The 24,249-nt window shown below is 32.1% G+C and overlaps 1 protein-coding gene across 1 annotated transcript; it reads left to right on the top strand.

Annotated features, from left to right (window-relative positions):
• Nucleotides 1–1,405: 1,405 nt before the first annotated feature.
• Nucleotides 1,406–20,195, top strand: LOC111709068 (uncharacterized). Its single transcript, XM_023482658.1, has 16 exons — nt 1,406–1,494; nt 2,742–2,808; nt 3,654–3,697; nt 4,210–4,265; nt 4,624–4,689; nt 5,448–5,545; nt 8,967–9,013; nt 10,595–10,654; nt 11,771–11,819; nt 12,264–12,368; nt 13,178–13,233; nt 14,690–14,756; nt 15,679–15,770; nt 16,217–16,308; nt 18,463–18,518; nt 19,413–20,195. Exons 1-16 carry the CDS (start codon nt 1,484–1,486, stop codon nt 19,476–19,478), a joined length of 1,032 nt encoding a protein of 343 aa, XP_023338426.1. The 5' UTR covers nt 1,406–1,483; the 3' UTR covers nt 19,479–20,195.
• Nucleotides 20,196–24,249: the final 4,054 nt, after the last annotated feature.

Here is a 24,249-nt window from a genome sequence, read left to right as displayed (position 1 = left end):
TGCTATCATATTCATAACAGGTCGGAAAACCCCTGAAGATTATACTTTTTGCAAACTTAATTCCTGAGTAAAGAAATCGAAATTTGAAGGGTGCACAACATACATAAAAACTGTTTATTACAGGGTATATATGAAAGTAAAAACATTAAAATTAAAAAAACTTTATATTTAAAATCGAGAGTGTCAAAAATGATATTTTTAGAGCAAAACAATTTTTTTTTTGGGGGGGGGCAAATAGTTCACTATGATAATCTTAATGAGTCAAATTCTTTTAACATAACAAGCAAAACCAAAGAATAAGGCCGGCTCCATTCGATACAAAGAAAAAAGTGTGAAGGTCAAAGTTATTCTGCAGTATTTACGCAATTTTGTGGCTTGGTATTTATTTGGCGCACAAGCTTAAAAGTTTGACTATTTATTTGGATACATTTTAGAAATTCAAAACATTTTTGTTCTTTGCGATGTTGAGTCAATTTGTTCACACGTTTTCATCCGAGGCGAGAAACAAACAAAAATGGAGGACAACATCAATATGTATTTACGGTTAAGATCTAGAGTGTTTATACTGTGATCTTGCCAGGCTACATGTGATGCATAAACCGTGCTGGGTTGACGTACTTAACCCTGGGTATTCCAGACTGGACTTAATGCATAAACAGTGAATGTCGTGTGAAGGGGGTATCCTCAAAATTTGGGGTCACTGTGACAATTGCCCCCCCCCCCACCACACACACTTGGAACCTCTAAATAAGCATGGTATATAGAAAATAAATACAAAATATATTTTTTTACAAATAATCAAATTTAACAACAAAATGTGCGAATTCACGCGAACGCTTTAGTTAAAAAGTTTGCCAAAAAAAGTTTTTAAAAAAATTGATAAAATTGCAAATGGCTAAAACAGGCCTTTCTATTGTCTGCATAAAGTTTATTAAACAAATAATATTTTTTGAAAATTTTAAAAAATGTTAATTTATGTCAAATGAGCAAAAAATGAGAGATTACGTGCTTTTTGGCATTCAATTCACAACCAAAGCTTTATACCAAGGCATTTTACAGTGATTTTGACATATGTGTTGAGTCCATTTATTAGTAAAGGTATAGTGTAGACTTAATTCAAATTAATGTGCCCCATCTAAACATTACTTGCCAGGATTGATTAATAACGATTATACGAGAAACAATGATCAAGATATCGTATTATTCATGTTCTTTAGAATATTAAATTCTAACAATTTTTTCATTGTCTCAGCTGTATTAAATCCTTCAATCACATTAATAAAGATTTCAATTGAAAATTCTGAACATCAACAAGTTTTTACATGTGTTGTCCCAAACGAGGTTTTCAGGGGCACCATTGTAAATCAAGCATTCTCCTCTTTAATTTGGGGGCCAATTCAAATTAGATCATCAGTCCCTTTACGTTATTGAATGCATATGTTCTGCAGTTGTATCAACACTTTCCTCGTCAGAACACGTGAAAATGACTTTAAGGCAGTTCATACTAGTTACACCATGCAATGCAATGTCATGTGATTTTTTTTTATAAAAGATGCACAACTTGCACTTGATAGGAAAAGGAACTTCACGAGAATTTCATTCACAAAAATAAAAAAAAAAATAGAAAATATCATTCTTTAATAGATAGTATTTGTATACAATTTAAGATTTTAAAGGATTAAAATAAATCAAAACGCATTAGATAGGTTATTGTTACCACTGTTGCAGTAAAAAATTGATTTATTCCCGTCGTTAAAAAAATAATTAATCAATCGGATGTGTATGTTGAAATTAAAACTAGAGATCTTCAACAAACACTCATATATTAATTCTAAATTATACTTTATGTTTAGTTTGGAAACTTTATTTTGTCAAGAATCAGGTTTCCTACAATGCCACATTTTCGTCGATATCAAATTTAAAGTTGACTGTACTTTGAAAAAAATCCAAATTGTTTTCTCAGAAAAGATTTTTTCTTATTATTAAGATAAAGTGGAACGTGCTGCAAAAAATCTTATTTTCTTAAATTTGTCAGGAATTTAAAACATGTTTTCTAAAAAACATTTAGAAAACATACAGAAAATTAACAACACATGACGAAAAAGCACAAAAAATCTAGTTCTGGAGAAACATGATTAGGGTTTTCATGATTTATTTATTGACTTTTTATCTTTCCCAATAAAAGTAACTTATGAGTCATGGTTTCATGCAGCAAAGACAATGCAGGGAATTAGGTATCATATCTCTTTTTAAATAGATAACGACAAAATCAAATTCCAATCCAATAATTAGTACGGCTGTAAATCTTATTCCAATCCAATAATTGGTAATGTTGTAAATCTTATTACATAGGCTGAAAGCTATTCACTTATGCTCTTGATCGCGACCCATAAAAGTAATATGTTCCTGTCTCGAAAATTGATAAAGAACTGTGTTAAATTTATACGGAAATTCTTATATTTCTTACCGAACGAAAGTAAATCGCATTTAGTAAATTTTTTATAGGCAACCGGATAAATTAGCGTTTCTCAAACTTGTGTGTTAAATCAAAACTATCTGAGCTACGAGGTCACAAAGTCGTAATTTAAACTTTCCTTCTGTCTAGCTTGCTGTGCATTCTGAATTGAACTCTTTAACTCTTCAAAATCAGTTGAAGATAGGTCGATAGTCCTTTTAAATGTTTAAAAATGACCCCCAAATTCAATACTAAATACGCACATGGAACAGTATAACTGAGTTAGATGTATTTTGCTTCTGTTGCTTTTACTCACTTACACAGCATATACAAGGGCTGAGCAAGATCAATTGGTAATTAGGAAGATTTTTTTCATTCTATAAATATTAATATGTACTTTGTTTGTATGTCTATTTGTTTTTTTTTTGTGACCGATAAACGTCAAAAATCCTAAACCGATCGGACCAAAATTTTGTGTGGGACCTCGTATGACCCCAGGGAAGGTTTATGGATACTCAGAATTACAAATATTTGTCTCAAACATTTTTCGATTTTCACAAAAATTTTGAAGATCCGCAAAAAAATTGTAAATCGCAAAATTGTTTACTTTGTTTAATCGAAGAGAAACTGCAAATAGATTGAGCAACAGATACCAGTTGGGTGCGAAACCACCTAAAGCCTAGTTCATTAGATGACCGCGATCTGTTTTGAAGAGTAGATCGGCCGAAAGCGGTCGATTTATAGCCGATTATCCCACCTTTATTTTATAGCTTTATTCCAACTACCAAAAATATTTCAAAATTACAAGAATTTTGTTGGAAATGATGAACAGATTTGAATGGATTTGTATCTATGTAAGCCCCCCCCCCCCTCCATCCCTTTAAAGAGGCCTTTGGTCAAAGTGTAGTGATATAAGATATGCAACGAACTTTGAATGAATTAATCTTAAAATACTAATTTAGTCTTGAAAATTTTATTCTTTCTTTCCTTTGAAGTGAACTTCACCAAAAACTGTAAAAGAAATGTTAAACAGTGTAAAAATTGTCATACTTTATTTGTTTAGTTCTCGGATAGGGTCGGACCGTTAGAATTTTAGTATAGAGCTTCAGCTTTCATGGTCCCTGGCATTTTATTTTTATTTTTGTCGAATCCTTTCTGAAATAAAGTTTATCTTTTTTATTTTTATAATTTTTTGCAGGACTGTAGCCAGCTGTTAAGTTTGAAAGCCAGAAAACTCTGCAGGAAATATAAAGTTAAATATTAAACAATAATTCAGAAATCATCATTAATTATAAGTAATACTTTTTGTTAAGTTGGTTTCCAACGAAATTCGCGCAACTCAAAATTCATAAATGTTGAAACAAAAATTTGTAAAAATTATTTTCAGAAATTGTGCAAGACTTTTTATTAGTTTCTAGAAAATTTGGAAACCATATTTAGAGAACAGATTATAATATCTTTTAATCAAAATCCTCCTTTACGTCAAACGTATAATGTAATATCAAGAAACATTGACGTTGGCACAAAATTGATTTAGTTTTGAAGACAATGAAAAATTGGAAAATATTTACAAACAAGTTTTTAAAGCATTCATGTTTAAACATTTTTAAACTTTACTTTTTTCCAACTTCATCATCTAAAACTAGTTTTTATCTCTTCAATTTTTCAATATATCGAAAGCTTTATGTATGGTTTGATCGGATTTTACGAAAAAAAATGTGCGCTATTAGTTTAGCTTTATTAAAATCATAAAGAGAGAAAGAAGAAAGCGAGTACTGGAAAATTGATAGTTCATCTGAAATCCTGCAAGGTGATAAAAATGAAATTGAATTTCATGAAAAGTATATTTCTCAACAAAAAAATCATTTAATTTGATTCTGAGCCTCTGAAAATATTCTTTGTAAGCTTCTAAAATCAAATATCTACTATCCCTGTAAAATACGGATTTTTTTATCAATTTTAGCTAGGGTTCTAAAAGCTGGGTTTATCAGAATGGTACAGAACAGAACAGAACAGAACAGAACAGAACAGAACAGAACAGAACAGAACAGAACAGAACAGAACAGAACAGAATTGAACTGAACAGAACAGAACAGAACAGAACTGGACAGAACAGAACAGAGCAAAAAATGCACTGAGTATGTTAAACGTAAAGTTAAAAAATTTAGATACTGTTGTGAAAGACGACAGAAATGATTTGATTGATTCTCCCGTTACTCCTAAACCTAGAAAAGGTAATTAGAAAATGAAAAGGAACACAAAGGAATTGAGTCTTTGCCACAGACTCTGATTTTCTAATCACTATATCTTAGGAACCAAATGTTGCAGACCTTAGATATTTCAAACTTTGAATTCCGTTAGATCAAGTAATCTCAGTTTGAAATATCAAAGGTTTACAACATCGAGTTCTAAAGATATTGTGGTTTACATATTTGATTTTGTTCCGAAGACTCAATTCCTTTAGGCTCGTCCGAATCTATTTTCTGGATCCTTTTATTATAAAGCTTTTATTATAAATGGTTGATATAAACTTTTATATTGTAAAATTCTATATGACGTATGTAAAATTCTATATGACGTATGTAAAATTCTATATGACGTATGTAAAATTCGATATGACGTATGTAAAATTCTATATGACGTATGTAAAATTCAATATGGTGGATGTAAAATTCAATATGGTGGATGTAAAAACTAATATGGGGGATGGAAAATTCAGGAAAGGGGATAGAAAAGTCAAGATGGCGAAAATGAAATTTAGTATGATAGATGGAAAAATCAAGATGGAAAATTTAAGATGGCGGATGTAAAATTCAATATGTTGGATGTAAATTCAATATAGCGGATGTAAAATTTAAGATGGCTGATATAAGATTTAAGATGATGAAAGCTACCAATTAAATATGGGGGTTGAATCATTTCATAGAGGTTGGCGATATACATATAGTAGTTATAAAACCTTTTTTTTTTGCATTGGTTCTGATGTTTTTAGGACCCGTTTTGTACACTCCAGTCACCACACCTAGACCAGAGGATGCCTGGACCAGAGATCTACCAGAGTGTAAAGATCTAGAACCAGAAACCAGACAGGTAGGATATATATATAGAACCAGAAACCAGACAGGTAGGATATATAGAACCAGAAACCAGACAGGTAGGATATATAAAACCAGAAACTAGACAGATAGGATATTTAGAACCAGAAACCAGACAGATGTGATATATAGAACAAGAAACCAGACAGATAGGATATATAGAACCAGAAACTAGACAGATAGGATATATAGAACCAGAAACCAGACAGGTAGGATATATAGAACAAGAAACCAGACAGATATGATATATAGAACCAGAAACCAGACAGCTAGGATATAAAGAACCAGAAACTAGACAGGTAGGATAATTAGAACCAGAAACCAGACAGATAGGATATATAGCTAGAACCAGAAACTAGACAGGTAGGATAAATAGAACTAAAAACCAGACAGACAGGATATATAGCTTGAACCAGAAGCTAGGGAGGCAGGATATATAGAACCAGAAACAAGACAGGTAGGATAAATAGAACCTGAAACCAGACAGATAGGATATATAGCTAGAACCAGAAACTAGACAGGTAGGATAAATAGAACTAAAAACCAGACAGACAGGATATATAGCTGGAACCAGACCTAGGGAGGTAGGATATAGAGAACCAGAAGCCAGACAGATAGGATATATAGCTAGAACCAGAAACTAGACAGATAGGAAATACAGAACCAGAAACCACACAAAAAAAAGTATTTAAAGAACCAAAATCCAGACATTTCGGATATTTAGAACCAGAAACCAGACAGGTAGGATATATAGAACCAGAAACCAGACAGTTAGGATATGTAGAACCAGAAACTAGACAGGCATGATGTACAGAACCAGAAACCAGACAGATAGGATATATAGAACCAGAAACCATACAGACAGGATTTATAGAACCAAAAACCAGACAGGTAGGATATATAGAACCAGAATCTAGACAGGTAGGATGTACAGAACCAGAAACCAGACAGGTAGGATATATATATAGAACCAGAAACCTGACAGGTAGGATATATAGAACCAGAAACTAGACAGGTAGGATGTACAGAACCAGAAACCAGACAGGTAGGATATATATAGAACCAGAAACCAGACAGACAGGATTTATAGAACCAAAAACCAGACAGATCGGATATAAAGAACCAGATACCAGACAGGTAGGATATTTAGAACCAGAAACCAGATAGTCAGGCAAATTAAAGAAAAATTACAAATTAATCATGGTATGGTTCAGTTGCTACTTGACTCCAGGATAGTGAGTTAGTATTGTGTACAGCTGCACAGACTATGCAGCCTAAGATAAATCTGTATGAAATCAAAATTGGAGGCCCAACCCCTTCTAAGGGAAACAGAGTTAGAGGTCTTTCTGCATTTCTTCCCCTCTCTCTCGCAAGAAACAATAAAAATAAAAATATAGAAAGCAGAATCCCAAGAGGTTGTGAACCATACACAATGATACCGGTTTTACTCTGTCAGCTGCGAAAAATTGATTGCTGTGGACGAGGCAGGCCCTGTCTTGAAGTAAAAAGTGCAACTTCCCATTTATTTAATTTTCTTCCGTTGCAAAAAATTATCATATTTCAGTCATAAATATTTATTAGAGAGTGCGTTTTATCTGTACGGGTGTTCAACAAAATAGGGGTTTTTATAAGTAAAACAATTATCATGAGATACCCCTAGTTTTAGCATCTCTAAAATTCGAAGTCAAAACCTTATAAATCTAACGTATAGAAATAGCTACGTATAGCAACATGGCGTATTTTCCGGGAGAACATTTTTTTATATTTTTGAGAAATTAAACGTTTTTGTAAAACATTGTAGCTTATCATTATCATTATCATAATTTCTATTCTTTTAAGATACCCTAGACATTAAAGGAGCCAAATAGTTTAAGATTGCTCTCTATTGTGTCTAAGGTCCCTCAGATTTCATTATGTACTGCCAACATAAATGAATGATTATATGGTTATACATAAAATAGCATGTTACTATTTAAAAAATATTTTATAAAAATGCTATCTACAGTTTTAATTTTAGAAAAAAAAAAATTCTTAAAAGTATAAAAAAATTTCTCCAGTAATGCTAATATGATTTCATAAAATTCAGTTTTATTATTTAAATAAAAGGATTTTATGAAAATTATATCTACTTTACACTGATTATTTAATTTCTCAAAAATATAAAAATGTTCTCCCGGAAAATACGCCTTGTTGCTATACGTAGCGGTTTCTATACGTTGGATTTCTATAAGGTTTGACTTCCTAAAATTCGTTCTTCCTTTTTTGTTGATATGTAGTTATTGCAGAATTTCGTTCAGATCAAATCTTTTTGAACTGTCGGTTTCTTACCTTTTCCTGGCACCCTGTATTTGAGAGGTGTGTGTAATGAGTAAAAATAATGAGAAAACCCAGTGTGAAGGAAAATGATGGATTTTCTGAGATCGAAAATATGGTGTAATTATCTCTTGAATATACTTGCACAAAATGTTTTCATATTAATAATAATAAATTTGTAAAAGAAATGGTTAGCGTGAAACCCATTAAATTTTGATCACACAATATTGAAGATATCTGATGTGTGTTTGATGTTGTTCAGAAGCAAATGGTTTTACCAGTTCCTTGAATATCAACTTTTATGTGAAACAGGTTTGTGTAAACTAAACAATTGTTCTTTCATGCGCATTGGACTATCTATAAGCATAGCCAAAACTTTTCTATTCCATAGTTTCATGGGTTTCACTGTTTAAGGTTATGTAGCTCAGATTTAGATTCAATTTTGAACGAAAAAAGAACATATTGTCATTTACAAAAGAAATTATTTCATTTTCAATTTTAAAAGATTTAGTTTTTAAATTAGTATTTGAAATCGGCTTACTTTGTATTTTTAACTCTATCTGGTTTACCCAAAAAAGACTGGGGGTGGATCATGGTGACCCACTCAACTCTTTAAATCCGTATTATAAAAGCTATTTATGGTAAATAATATATTATTGCAAAAAGACTCTGATCCTTGCGAATCTGAAAAGGGAAATAATTTGATATTTTTGCATCTTTGCATGATATAGGATTAAACAATCTGAGTTTGTGGCAAAACTCAGTTTCTTATTGATAATTATGACCCAGGGTAAAAAAGCTCATTTTTGGAATATATTTACAATTAAAAATTAAAGCTTCATGTCGGATTCACAACCGCATTCATTAAACCTTTTTCTGAGGAATATATTGTCGTTTACTTTCTTAAGAAATGTTCAGTTCTGTGTATTTTCTTTTTAGTTTCTCTTAAAATGAAATTTAAAAAGATTAGACAGTTTTTTGGCGATAAAATTATTTTTCTTTAATTCATGGTTGAAGTCAGAGGATTTTTTATTATTTTGGCTGAAAAAGTGCAAAAATAAACTTAAAGTTCTTAAATCCATATAATCGACAAATTGATTTAGGAGGGTGAGAACTGTAAGGTAGTGGTACACATTGAACCAGAAATAAGGTAAAACACTGTAAAGTGACTGTAAGCGTAATTTCAAGTGATCTTCTATTTAAAGAGAGGCATCGCTGTTTAACAATGGTACCCTTTAAACCTTTGACTGATCACTGTGTTTATCTATTAAATGTCATGTAATAAGTCGTTAGATGGAGTGTTGAGCAAGTGAACTGTGTAGACTCAAGACGGATTGCGTAACATATATTACTGAAAAATCCAACGTGGTTTTAAAAACTTCCAATTTGAATATTTAAAATCTGCAATTTCTAGAGAGTAAATATTAATACTTTTTCAATAAAAAACAGCTTTCAAACTAAGTGTTCAACAATTACAAGCATTTCTGTACATAGATAAGTAAAAAAACAATCGGCCATAATTGAAAAATAAAAGGTATAAAGTGTGCCATTGTTGAACGTGAACTTCACTAGACGATTCTCTGACATAATGTCAAATGACCTAAGGTCAAATGCATGGGGTCAAACGACATACGGTAAAACGACCTAGGGTCAAACGACATAAGGTCAAAAAATGCGACAAACGCGCAACATTTGTTTTAAAGAGACAGCACATTATTTAACGTTTAAGATGCCATGCCGCACCGATCGGCCCCCTATCTCTTCCTAACCGCAGCGCTCGGCCCAGAAACCTAACCCAAAATATGCAAAACAGAACATTTTTTAACATATTATAAGAAATATTTTAAATCATTTTGACCCTTTGTCGTGTTTTTGACCATTTGTCGTTTGAATATATGTCGTTTGACCCTAGGTCATTTACAATGTCGATTGACCCTAGTTCGTTTGATCCTATCCTTGAAGTAGAAACAAAATGTATGTAATACCGAACTTAACAAAATTATTTTAAAAAAGATATCTTTATAGCAATTCTACAATTAACACTTCTACACTCTACGCTGTACGCTGTAAAGTGTGCACAATACGTGTACTGTATGTACACTGTACAGCTACTTTTACTATACATACAATGTACAGGAAATTGTACTCTACGTACACAGTACAGGAACTTTTACTGTACCGAAACTTTTACTGCACAGGAACTTTTACTGTACAGGAACTTTTATTGTACAAGAACTTTTACTGTACAAGAACTTTTACTGTACATGAACTTTTATTGTACATGACTTTTTACCCGTACAGGATCTTTAACTGTACAGTAAAAGTTCTTTTACAGGAACTTTTACTGTACAAGAACATTTACTTTACATGATTTTTTACTGTATAGGTACTTGTACTGTACAGAAACTTGTACTGTATAGGAACTTGTACTGTACAGGAACTTTTACTGTACAGGAACTTGTACTGTACAGGAACTTGTACTGTACAGGAACTTGTACTGTACAGAACATTTACTTTACATGATTTTTTACTGTATAGGTACTTGTACTGTACAGAAACTTGTACTGTACAGGAACTTGTACTGTAACTTGTACTGTACAGGAACTTGTACTGTACAGGAACTTGTACTGTACAGAAACTTGTACTGTACAGGAACTTGTATTGTACAGGAGCTTCTACTTTACAGAAACCTGTACTGTACAGGAACTTGTACTTTACGTAAACTGTACAGGTGGAGGGATCAGGTGTTTGAGAAGTTACTTCCTCAATCCTGGCAAGATATTCAAAGAAGGTAACAGACTCATTTTATGCCTAGGGTGTCCCACAAAAAATGGCATTTAATTGAGAGATGACTTGAAGATCGTCATTGATCGTTGTAATAATTTTCGGTCTTGATTCATATATATTGACGGATGTGCGCAGAAACTTATTTAATGTTTTATGTACAAACGACCTATATTATAATTAGTATGTCCTAGTATGTTTGTTTGTTTGTCATAAAAAAACGTTTGCATTTCAAAAATTCACATATAAATGTTCTATTTTTAGAGCTTTTGTTTGACTATTACGCTTTTGAAATCATACAAACGTAAAGTAAAAGTCAAGACATGAAGCATTGGAAAAAGAACTTTTTAAGTAACCCTGAGATCTAAACCGAAAGGACTTTAAAAAGAAGTAAAAATATAATCTAAATCTAAATCTAAATCTTTAACATTTCAATACCTCAGGAAGTGCAGATGTCAATTTTAAAGAAAAATATTGTGCTTGTCAACACTTTTCAGAAGTTTCTTTCATCAAAACTATTTTGTTATCTTGCTTCCGAGGAACATAAATATTAAACTAAAACTTGTTTAAAAAAGTTATAATTGCAATACTGATTTTGACACAGATATGGACACAGACATGGACACAGACTTGGACACAGACATGGACACAGACATGGACACAGACGTGTACAAAGACATGGACACAGACATGGACACAGACATGGCACAGACATGGACACAGACATGGACACAGACACGGACACAGACATGAACACAGATATTGACACAGGCATGGACACAGACATGGACACAGACATGGACACAGAAGACAATGAACACAGACATGGACACAGACATGGACACAGACATGGACACAGACATGGACACAGAAGACAATGAACACAGACATGGACACAGACATGGACACAGAAGACAATGGACATAAACAACTCTGTAAACTCCGGTTTATTTCAAGTACCGATACCAACATTGAACCTGCTAGAGCAGGCTGTACGGTACACATACAGACAATATAAGGCATAACGGGACAGTACGCCTAATAAACAATTCCCTTTTAGTGAAATTAATGTGACAATGTATCTAACTAGGATGAACAACTTAATTTTTAATATGTTTTCTAGGATAAACTTTGAGAGAACCTTTTATGGAATGAGCATAGAACCTCTAAACGTGAGTACATAATTAAATATTAATAACAATATTAAAGCTTTAAACCCCTCCTCTCCATTTTGTTATAGCTTAAAAGAGGCTTCAACTTTTGTTTATTATAAATATCGTCACATCAACAGAGTTCGATTTTTAACAATGTAAACTGTTTGAAGGATTTAAACACAGAACAGAGATTAAAATAGAAGGGAAATAAGACTATCCCACGGTATGAATTAGTTCAGTCCCTTCCAGTCTGAATAGGAGTACAATAAAGGTTAACAAATTATACGCAGTACATCACAATAATACAGTAAGAATACTATACCCTGGACATATCCGTTAAAATATATAGCACAAATGTGTGAAGTCACCTGCAGCATGGAAATAGAAACCGATTGAGCACATTTTATACAGATTAAAAATATAAAAGTTTTGAGCTAGCTCTGTATATATTATTATTTTTAGAATATACCTGGAATGTATGTTGATCGAAACGAAGGAGTTTATAATATCAAACTAAACCTTAGTGATATAGAAATCCACGGGCTCTCTACCATTTATCTAAATGAGGTAGGGAATCTGATGTCAAAACTTATAACTATAAGTCTAAAACACTAATATTTTCATCCATTTATCTTTGCAATCTGAGGTTGTAACGTGTAGATCTTTCACCTTCCATATTATGAATTCTGCTAGATCAGACAGTCAAGGTTTACATATAACATGCTTACACGATTAGGTTACACGGATATAGGTATCCGAAAATTAGTGTTTTCAAAGAAGGGAGAACGGTTATGATAAGTCCAGTAGAGGTGGACGCGTGCCGTTAGGCTTTTTCAATTCGTTCGCTTATGGTTTGTTGAAGATCAATTTCGTTAGAATTTTTTCAGTCGTTCAGTAAAAATTGGAATCAATTCGTTCTAGAATTATCGTTCATATTCCATTTATGTTCTAACTGAACAATCGTTTAATTAAATCTTTTGTTCAAAGAGATGTGTTCGTTTAGTAAAATAGTTTGTTCAATAAAATTGTAAGCGATCGCTTTTAAAAGTTCGTTGTAAAAAATAACGTTCTATCGGTAAAGAAACGATAGTTTTTTTTCCAAAAAAATGTGTTTGAAAAAATAATTTTTAGTAAAAAAAACTCTATGTTAATAGAAAGGTTCGTTCGTTCAGTAAAAATAAACAAACATTTTTTCAAGCTTTGAAAATTATTTGTCAACAGTATGACTCATCAATAAAATAAAACTAATTCAGATAGAAAAATAAGAATATCTTATTTTATTGTATCAACTTTGTTCATGCTATGCAATCTTCAAGATACATACATTACTTAGCAATCCCAAACATCAAAAAATAATAACGTACAAAATGTTTTAGACTTTAGTTACAAGATCTGAGAGTTTAAGTGATCTCGATATGAAGATGGTTTTCAGGTTAATGTTTATTAGAATTTTAAAGAACTAGACTTTGAAGGGTTTCTTTAACCATTAAAAAAAAAACTATGCTAAGATTTTGCTGATTTTTCTGTTTCAATTGATGGATTTCCAAGGTTTTATTTACAAATCAACCCATTCCTTGGAGACATGTGAGGTCCCACAAGAAAAATGGAAACAGATCGTTTCAGCCGTTTTGGCATTTTTTTTAATTCAAACTATTACTAACAAACAGCCATCTTATTATTTAAATGAATTCAAAGAGTTACTTTATATTTTATAATCATATTAAACTAATTTTAATTGTAAATTTTGTTTAATTTAAAGTGACCTTCCATTTTTAAAGTAAATGTCTGTTTATCAACTGTACCCATAAAAGCTCTATCTGATCGAGTAGTCATCTCTTTTAAAATTTGTTATTCAAAATATTTTGTTTCTCTCACATTGCACAATTCTTCTACAGAAACAAATTGGTGAAATTATCAGAATTAACCACTTTTTAAGCTAAAGACCTATTCTGAATTTTTTTAATATGTTTGAATAAATAATCATCAAAAAATAATTTCCTTCATTTTTTGCATACAACTTAGAAACTTATACATACTTTTACATTTTCCATACATACACAGGCTGAGTCAAAGTGTATTTAGAACCTTCTTTTCGAAACGAAATAAAGGGTATTCTTGCAACACTGCAATCCAAGAAGTGCTCGCTTTCACAAACAAATTAAGCAGTATTTTGCCAATTACTCCTTTTAGTCTTGTGGAAGAAACAAGTACACTATATTTTTTAAATGTATATATCAAGGGCTACAAAAAAAAATATAAGTGAGTTGATGAGGTAAAGGCGTTGCGACACTTTAAAGTCATGACTGTCTAAAAAAATTGATGACTAAGTTTCAGAGTTGTCTAAATCTCAGTGGCAATATAATATGTTTCAAAATTTTTTGACATAAAATATGCAGATTTTTCAATTTCCCTCTGATCTATTAATATTGGAAAGAAATATTAATACAAATTATTTTGCTATTCTATACTTTTGATTTTGAGAGGAAAAAGTTTCGCAAGATCTGTAAAATATTTAATATTTAAAAATGAAAAATGCACAAAAAATGAATTAAATAATGATGTCACAAATCCCATTTTTTTACTTCCTTATATAAATCTTGTGTCAACAATTATCTACAATTTTTTAATCAAAAATAATAACGAAATTTATTCTTAACCACAATCTCTGATTTTCTAATCCCTATATCTTGGCAACCCAATGTCTTAGACCTTCAATATTTCAAACTATGACATTTATTAGATCAAATAATCTAGGTTTGAAATATCGAAGGTTTACACAATCAGATTGCAAAGATATATGAATTATAGAATTTAATTTTTGGCAAAGACTCATTTCCTTTCAGTTCTTTCTCAGTTTTTACTAGCTTAAATTACGTTTTTTTTTTTAGGTTTGAAACATTAAAAGCGAATGGTCGGTATTCAGCTGTTGGTGGAGATTTCTCTGGATGGTTTACGGTATTTCTTCGTAGTAGTCCCATATAATTTATGAATAATTAATGGTTAACGATATTACTTCGTCACACTGAATTATTTGTTTGGTCCTTGTCCAAGCACGCTCTCACTTTCGACTTCAATTTAACACACAAACGTGTTTAAACGTGCTGTCAAATGACCCTATTACCTTAGAACAGAACCGTTTCTTCCCGTAATAAGAATGTTAATAACTACCGTACGTTATGCAGTATTTTGTGTATAGTAAACACATGCTGAATAAATCAGAAATAAACTGCCCTTTTAAATTATATATAATGATGAGGAAGTCCGAGTTTGGCTGGCAGAAATTTATTTTAATTGAACATTTTCCACTTTTTCCACAATAATCTCACAAGATTCATCTGGCGCACTGACACTGTCCTGTTTTAGCTGTCTATAGTGTGCATGTATACTATCTTGTTAGATAGTTCTTTGACGTCTGCAGCTATAGCCTATAGTCCGGTACTTCGAACTAACCGGAGTTTAAAGTGTTTCAAACTAAATATTTAGAAAACAAATCTTTAAATGAAATCAACTTTTGATCAAAAAATTAAAGTGCAGTTGGTTGCAAGGTCGAAAAGCCACGCACACGTAATGCCATCGATAATTGAACTTATTCTTTTATATTGAGATTTGATCATTTGAGTGAGTAAATATATTTTTAACTTTTACGAGTTTCTACTATAATAGATCTATTGCAACTTAAACTCAAATTTTATAATCCCTATATCTCTGCAACCTGATAGTGTAAACTTATTTAAAACTTATGCTATTTGATCTAGCAGAGCTAATAATCTTTAATATCAATGTCACATGGGACATCAAGTTGAAACAATATCAGGATTAAAATTTCAAGTTTGATGGATGGTTTGGTTCAAATAAATACAAAAAGGGGATTTTTTAGATAGATTCAGACGGTGTTCAAGACTTTGATTTTGTACTTCAAGATGCTACAATATCCCCTCGTATCAAACTAGATACAACAGATCTACATAGGTAATTGTAGTTGTAGTTGTAGTTGCAGTTGTAGTTTTAGATGTAGTTGTAGTTGTAGTTGTAGTTGTAGTTGTGCTTGTACTTGTACTTGTAGTTGTAGTTGTAGTTATAGTTGTAGTTGTAGTTGTAGTTGTAGTTGTAGTTGTACTTGTACTTGTACTTGTACTTGTACTTGTACTTGTACTTGTACTTGTACTTGTACTTGTACTTTTACATGTACTTGTGATAAATAGTATGCATAGTACAGTACAACACACTCAAGTGAAGTTCAGTACTTGTATTGTGCTATACAGTATGGTATGTATTACACTGTTATGTACTGTACTGTGAAATACTATGCTGTACTTTAATGTACATATACGATATTGCATTATACTGTATACTATGCTGTGTATTGTGTAACTGTACTTATTTTCAAAATTGTGCTGTTCTGTACTGTACTGCAGGTATGGATGTGGATTGGACGGAAGTGTACTGCTCACAGATATTGAAGTTCCCTTCACATGGTCAGACATGTCAATAAACTTTGTAAACCTAGGAAAACCAAGAAAACATTGTTAAATTAAAGACACTTCGGTTAAAGGGACTTTTAGCGTAATTTGAAGTGACTATCTAGTCTTTATGCAAATATGGCAATGCAAGATTCACAACGATACTTTCAAAACCTTTGTATGATTAATAGCGTGGAGCATATTTTCCTTATTCTATGTTTATAACAGTTTAGTGGTGTATATTTTTAAGAGGGAGAGGGAAATGATTTTTAAATATCTTGATTCCGATAACTCCTATACGTAATAGTGTAATTTCGAGAAATCATATATTTTTCTTGCCGTAGAAATGCGCAGGTCACTTTTGTAGAGAAACCACAAGTTCCCTAAAAAATAATCAGTTTTCAAAATATAAATCATACTAGATCAGACAAAGCTTTTAATGGTACCATTGTGAATTGGGCATTTGCATTCTTCCATTTAGGGTCACATGAAAATATCTTCAATATTAAGCTACGTGGCCCTCTATTCCTCTCTAGTCTGTTTATTTACTATTTATGTATATTAATTTCTCTCTAATCTGTTTATTTACTGTTTATGTATATTAATTCCTCTCTAATCTGTTGATTAACTTCTCTAGTTATTTATATTAGTTCCTTTCTAGTCTGTTCATCCACTACTCGTTGGTCTGAATATTAATTTCTCTCTAGTGTGTTTATTATTTTCTCTATGTTATTTATATTAGTTCCTATCTAGTCTGTTCATTTACTACTCGTTGGTCTGAATTTTAATTCCTCTCTAGTCCGTGTATTAATTTCTCAATGGTCTGCATTATATATAACATATGCTTTTTATTGGTTGCTTATTTAGAATAATTATAGAATGTAAGTCCGCACTTTAAAATAACAGACTTACGTTAAGTAACTTACATAAAATCAAAATATCGTAAATACACATTAATTGGATTTGATGAAACAAGTATGCTTCAGTTACCTTTCAAAATATACTTTTCAGATATTTGGTATACCTGGTTTCGACAAGGTTAACCAAAAAGTATGAGACGACTATACAGATTAACACTTTTATTCATGATTTCCTACAGATGTTAATGTGTTTCTTTCTTTGCCCACTCATCAAAGAGTCCATAACTAGAACTATACTTTTAGCAGAATACTTAATTTAACCTTGTAAACTAGTTTCAGGTCGTCTTTACTATATCATTACTTGTGTGTAACCCTATATATTTAGGTAAATAGAAGGGACGGTTGAAGAAATATCAAGTTACCCTCAATTTACAGAGTTCGATGAAAATTTTATTTTATTTTGGGGTAAAGTTGTAGACCTTGTTTTTTCCCTCGCTTTCCTTTTACTAAGAGTTTGATGAATGATAGAATCCAGGTTGTTTTTCTCAAACCTTTGAAATATATTCTTTGTTTTTGTTTTTTCAAGAATCATGTTGGATAGAAGTATATTTCAATTTTACAAAACTGTTTGGACACATATTGATAAATTTATCCAAATCGGGTTTTATTGAGAAAAGAAAAATTGCTTTGAATAATTTTATTCTAATTAAGCTTCAAACTTACAATCTACAGCGGAAACCTTTAATTTTCAGAAAAGTAATCAGCTTAATCTGTAGATCCATTAAACTTAGGAATTTGTGTATTTCCAACCTCAGCCCAGGAAAAATAATTTGTTTTCTTGTATTCTTGTAAACAAAATAATGCATTTAGAAAATGTTATCTGAATTAGAAGATGAATCAATTGTAAATTCATTCGATATATTTCATTTTCATTCAATGTTCCTGCATTTAAAGATCAATCCACAACAGTGTAACTAGAAGGGGATGATTCACGTTACGTCGTCTAAAGCCTGTATGTATACCGTACAACTTGCTTTAGTCTGTAAATCTATTCAGTGAGCTTGAAATTTAAGACAGATCTTCGTCATGAAAACCGGTATTGCGGAACCTGGGTTTCGTGAATATGGTGAGACATTTTCGAAGGTTTCGTATTTTTTTATATAGTTGGTTTTGTGTAATTATTATTTTCAGTGTTTTACATTAATATCTGCAACAATTTGTAGACCCCAAATATGAAACTCAGCTTTAAGTGAATCAATAATTTCATTATTATTATTCTTAAAGTAGAAAAGTCCTTTTACCTTTTTTTTTTAAATTCAAATGTGACCCTTTTTGGTTTAGGATCCGGATATAATACTTTATTGAATATCATCGCAACATACATATTCAAATCTCAGGTAGATCCAATTCAATTTAAAAAATCCCAGAATTGCAATACATTCATTCCGACGCAATTATAAGTAAAACCAGCTCAAATACAAACTTTTAGCATGTTCAAATGATTCTTCTAAATGGGCCAGTAATTTTACTGTTTTGTGGCCAATTTTTCCTTTTTTGACCATTTTTGAATGAATTGTTATAGGTCGGTAAATCCTAAAGTTTAATGGTCAAACATTCGGGAAAAAATTAAGATTACGTTTTTTAAACCTTCTGACAATACTATTTTCGCTAAAGCTAGACTAAAAACTATCATTTAAAAGGTTTAATAAAGGGAAAATTAAAGTCTAAAAACGTTATAACGTGTAATGCCAAAATGGATATTATAAGCTTTTTACAAAGCAGAAATAAGAAGAGAAAATTTCTTTAGAGCACTTCAAACCAAAATGATAAGTGTTAAAAAAATAATAATTGTTTTGACTTCAGCATCAACTTTTGCATTCTCTGTGCGTCCTGTCATATTCATATTGCGTGGAATGTTTTTGCGTAATTTGTCTCAAAAATGTTGCATAAATTGCGCAAATATAACAAACAGTCATGACAGTTAGAAAATACATCAATATACACGAAAATTTATTGTAACGAAATTATATTAATGTCGAATTCAAACAACTGATTTCGTGCGTCACAAGATTTACATTTGACTACTTCTGCGTATAAAAACTGTTTGCGTAATTAGCTAGCAAATTTGCTTCCTTGGGAGGATGCTAGGTCAGTCGCTGAAGATAAGCGATATCCGAATCAAAAGTTTTACCTTTAGTAATCCTACCCTCAAAATAAGAATGAGTTTAAATCATTTCTTGCATTCAAAAGTTGCCAGCTTATAATTTAAAAATATTTTTTTCTGATTTCAGGAGAAGAATGTTGTTGATCTTGTGAAGGATAAAGTGAAAGAAGAACTAAACTCTCTACTCTGCTGAATTTGAACTCTCTTCTATATTTAAAACAACTTTTCATTTAAGTTAGTTTTCTGAGCCTTATAAACTAATTGATCACTATCCACTACTCTAATTTTCTAAAACCCGTATGTCTTAGCAATTTAATTTTGTAAACACTTAATTTTTGAATACTTGTTTTATTTGTTCTCCCAGAGTTCAAAGTTTGAATTATCAAAGTTATTCTACAGCATCAGGTTGAAAGTAGGATTAGAAAAATTAGATTTTAAAATTTTTATTTTCTTTCGTGTTAAATATGTCTCTAAGATTGCAGGAATTAAAATCTTTCCTCAAATAAGAACTGTTCCCCCCTGACTTTATCCAATAAAAAGTTTCCATTGATTACCAACTCAATAATGAAACTATTGAACACTTCGTAAGAAAGTTCTATTTCTATTCTTTATCCTATTCACTATAAATATATAATATGTAGATATCAAAACTATTTTTATTTATAGAAATTTATTTATAACGAATTTATTACTTTTGCACAGATATCCAATAAATATAAAAATGAATGCGAAATAATTCCCAATGTTGCAATCAACAGTTTTAGGAGTTGAACATTTATATGACCATAGGGAGTCACGAAAAAACGCATTGCAATTATGCATATTAACTTTTTAAATGTCTATGATGATCCTCACAACATTATTTGGAAACATTCTATTCGTCAAGAAATATACATTGATTAAGAACCACTATATTTGATGCCTCAAATCTTCTCTTGCAATTGCCTCAAATCTGTGGCTTAAAATCGAACAAATATAAAGTGTTAAGGCAATTAAAGAAGTTGAATGATGATAAAAAAGCAAAAATTCAGAATTGTTTTTTAATATTTACTGTCACAACACAAGTTTAAGAAAATGACCATGGCGTTACGTAAAGCTTTGGCACTAATCTAACTTCGGTTGTGGGAAGGGGAGTACTGCGGCACGTGCTCCCAGAGTACATAATTTGGCTACATCCAAGTAGGGTGTTTCTAGTTTAGCTCCATGCTTTTCATGGTATTTCCCCTTTTCGATTTTGATTTATATCAAAAATAAATAAAAATACTCCAAATAACTGCTTATTTTTAATGTTAATTTTTTAAAAAGTTTTGTTTACAAAGTCACTTGTTATTTCCCATGTTCATGTTTGAATTTAATTACGTTCTGGTCTATAATTCAACAATCTTTAAACTTACGGAGTTGACTTTTTTTACTTTTTTTAAAAAGCATATGCCAACAAAAAAGTATGAAAGAGAAAATTCGAAAATATTATGTTTGATAGAAAAATTTGTGATTGAAAGTCACAGTTCCCTGGGATAAGGACCGAAAGATAGAAAATGCTCCTCAAGGATTAGAGCTAAATCATGACCTGGAGATTCAAGAAACAATGAAAAATATATTTTTTATCCAAAGGGAAAATAGTTCCCAAAATTAAAATCCCTGCTGGGAAAACAAGAGTTTAAACAAAGATAGGAAATATCCTCAAGGATCAGAGCTAAATCATGACATGGAGATTCAAGAAACAATGAAAAATGTATGTTTTATTTAAAGGGGAATTTCCTAAAGTTAAAATCCCTACTAGGGAAACAAGAGCTTAATGCAAAGATAGAAAATTATCCTAAAGGATCAGAGCTAAATTATGACCTGGAGATTAAAGAAACAATGAAAAAAGTATTTTATCTCCAAAGGGGAAAAATTTCCCAAAGTTAAAATTCCTACAGGGAAAACAAGAGTTTAAATAAGAATAGAAAATTAACTTAAAGGATCAGAGGTTCAGAATGTGATCTTGTGGTATTTTCACAACCAAAATTAGCAAAGTAGCAAAGTAGCAACTTAAACTAGCAACTTTGATAAGATCACACCTCAAGTTATATAACCTTTATGTGATCAATTATCCTTGCTAATAGGTAACATCATACTTCGGGTTATCTCCATCATACGGATCAAACCTTTATACGATTACTTATCTTTGTAATCTGATAACATTGCACTTCGGGCTATCACCATCATACGGATCAAACCTTTATACAATTACTTATCTTTGCAACCTGACAACATTATACTTCGGGTTATCTCCATCATACTGATCAAGCCTTTATACAATTACTCGTCTATGCAACATTTAACACCCAAAGTAATAAATATGCTCTCATTAGATTAATGACATTTATTTACATATATTCATAAATGTATACATAATCATAATATGGAGATAATCTGATGACTTAATGATCAGCCATGATCCCTTTACATATTAGGTTTCTGAGCTTGATCTTTGAGCACTTTCTCAGTTAATTTACCAAGTCTTACGTGCATGACTGATATATTATTCAGTCCGTCAATCAGCTCTTTATCTCTTTCATTCCAGGTTTGATGGCTGACCCGCTCATGCATGATCCGGAGCAGATCTGCCACCTGGTTGAACAACCTGTTACTGATCTCATCTCTGCTTGAGTCAGGATGCAGTTTGTATTCTCGCTCCCAAGCCCTCTCTGTGTCCCATACATTAATACGAGGGACTACAGGGGGCTGTTGGGAGCCTGCACCCCCAGGAGTGGGGCACCGGAGGTCTGTAACCTCCTTATGAAGATCCTCCAAGTTATTTAGGACGTTTTGCAGTATCTCCAATATATCCTCCAGTACATCACCATCATCCTCGTCCTCTACTACGTCCTCAGCTACTTCTCCATCCTCTGAAGCTGTGGCAGTGACAATGGGAGCATTCCCACTGACTAGAGGAGCAAGGTCTGTTGGGTCGACTCCATCTTTATCCAGTTCTACTTCCGCAACATAAGCTGGGTTGCGTACTATAACGGGTACTTGATTCATCTTCTTCCGGGTAGCTCGTTCAAGTGGGTTCTTGCTGTATGTCGTACAAGTCCGGGAACGATAGTGGCAGACTGATGTGTATGGTTACGTGTCTACTCTTCAAAGGTTCGGGCTGTACTAACTGCTCTGGCATCCACTTGTATTCAAGGGACTGTTCACTCTTATCAAGAACAGTCTAGGATACAACAATCTCAACCTTTAAACAAAGATAGGAAATTATCCTCAAGGATGAGAGATTACTCAAGACCTGGAGATTCAAGAAACAATGAAAAATGCATTGTCTCCTAAGGGGAAATAGTTTAATAAGTTAAAACCCCTACGGGCAGAACAAGAGTTTAAAAAAGAATAGAAAATAATCTTCAAGGATTATGGGGGCGATTTCATTCCACCCTTAAGAATGAAAATGGACATGAAGAAGATTCTATCATCAATGACAACAGTAAATGATGATAGAATCAGGGTTGGATGTGAAACCAACCAAGGGTTCTCCAACGTGTATATAGTACCAAACTGTTCATTGCTCCCAATCAGAGAAATAAAGCCTAACAATGCAATCCAAGAATAAAGCCAAACAATCTAGACCCCAGTGCAGGAGGATATTTAACCCTGAGTATGTTGGAAGCATTAGTATATAACACTAACAGGCTATGCTCGCAAGGTTATTAAACCCCTTTCTTATCTTCAAGATATCAAGTTGGGAGTTAGGGGAAGATGGATGCTGGGGAAAGGAGTGAAACAACATTTATTGAGCCTGGGAAGAAAACAGGATCGTCGGCCATCTTATCCCCCAATCCTCCAAGACTTTGTCAGTTCTCACGAAGTATCTGATCAGAAGAGTAGACTGGAAATATATTTGCCCCAGGCAAATGTTGTGTGTATTTAGATCAACTTTAGTTAATTCAGCACTTATGGTTTATATCGTTATAATGTAAATACTAAATATTAGATAATTTTCCATTTTTAATGGATATAATTGATTATATCATAAATATGTTGTATCATGTGACCAGAACTCCCACCAATGGCAGTGCAGTATCATTATCATGTGACTCCGTCTGTATCACATGACCGGTATACTGCACTGCCATTGGTGGGAGTTATGGTGTACGTGGTACGGACATATAAATAATATTATCAATTATATATTTTATAAATGAAAAATTATTGAATTCAAATATTAATAGAAGCAAACCTATGTTTCTTAGACTCCTCTGGGATATAGTCATTTTCAGTAGATTTCTCGAGAGAGGAACATCAGATAGAACTCTCGAGGGTCTCGTTCAACTCCTAAAATGCTTAGGTTTCAGCCTATACCCCCTTTCATTTTTCCTTTACAGTCCCTTTAAGAATAATAAAAGATGAAAAAAATCTCAATATTAACTGTTATTAGCTGATCGTTACAGTTTTTCTCAAAAAAAAATTCTATTTCGCAATTTTCTCGTTGTGTAGTGCCAATTTTTGGTTATGGGTACACTTTTAACTTCAAGAGTTTGTTATGGTGTATCATTTTTATTATTCATAATGTTTTCAAAAATAAGCCATTTTAGAGGAAAGAATGAATTTAATTTTGGGGGAAATAAGTTTAGCAGGACTCCTTATTATTTAAATTTAAAACGTAAACATAAAGTTCTTTATATATATTTTGCATGACGTCGCTTGATTTTTGAAAATCACAATTTCAATGTACTAAATTCATAAATTAAAAACGTCATAACTGCCGGAAGACTTAAATGCTATGGCATGGAAGACCGTAAGGTTGTGGCTCATAGCTGCCGGAAGACGAAAAAGCTAATATGCGGCATGGAAGTGAAAAATGTTGTGGCTTATGGTCGCCTGTCTTTCCCCACTCGTCACGCTTCACAACCTTTAGTTTTCAACGTGACCCCCAAGACCTTATAAACCAGCAGAGACCCTTTATTTAAGAGTTTTAATTTCAA

The sequence above is a fragment of the Eurytemora carolleeae genome, unplaced genomic scaffold, assembly GCF_000591075.1.
Source record: "Eurytemora carolleeae unplaced genomic scaffold, Eaff_2.0 scaffold168, whole genome shotgun sequence".
Classification (NCBI taxonomy): domain Eukaryota; kingdom Metazoa; phylum Arthropoda; class Copepoda; order Calanoida; family Temoridae; genus Eurytemora; species Eurytemora carolleeae.
The sequence above is the reverse complement of the archived record's forward strand: the minus strand, read 5'-3'. Positions and strand labels throughout refer to the sequence as shown.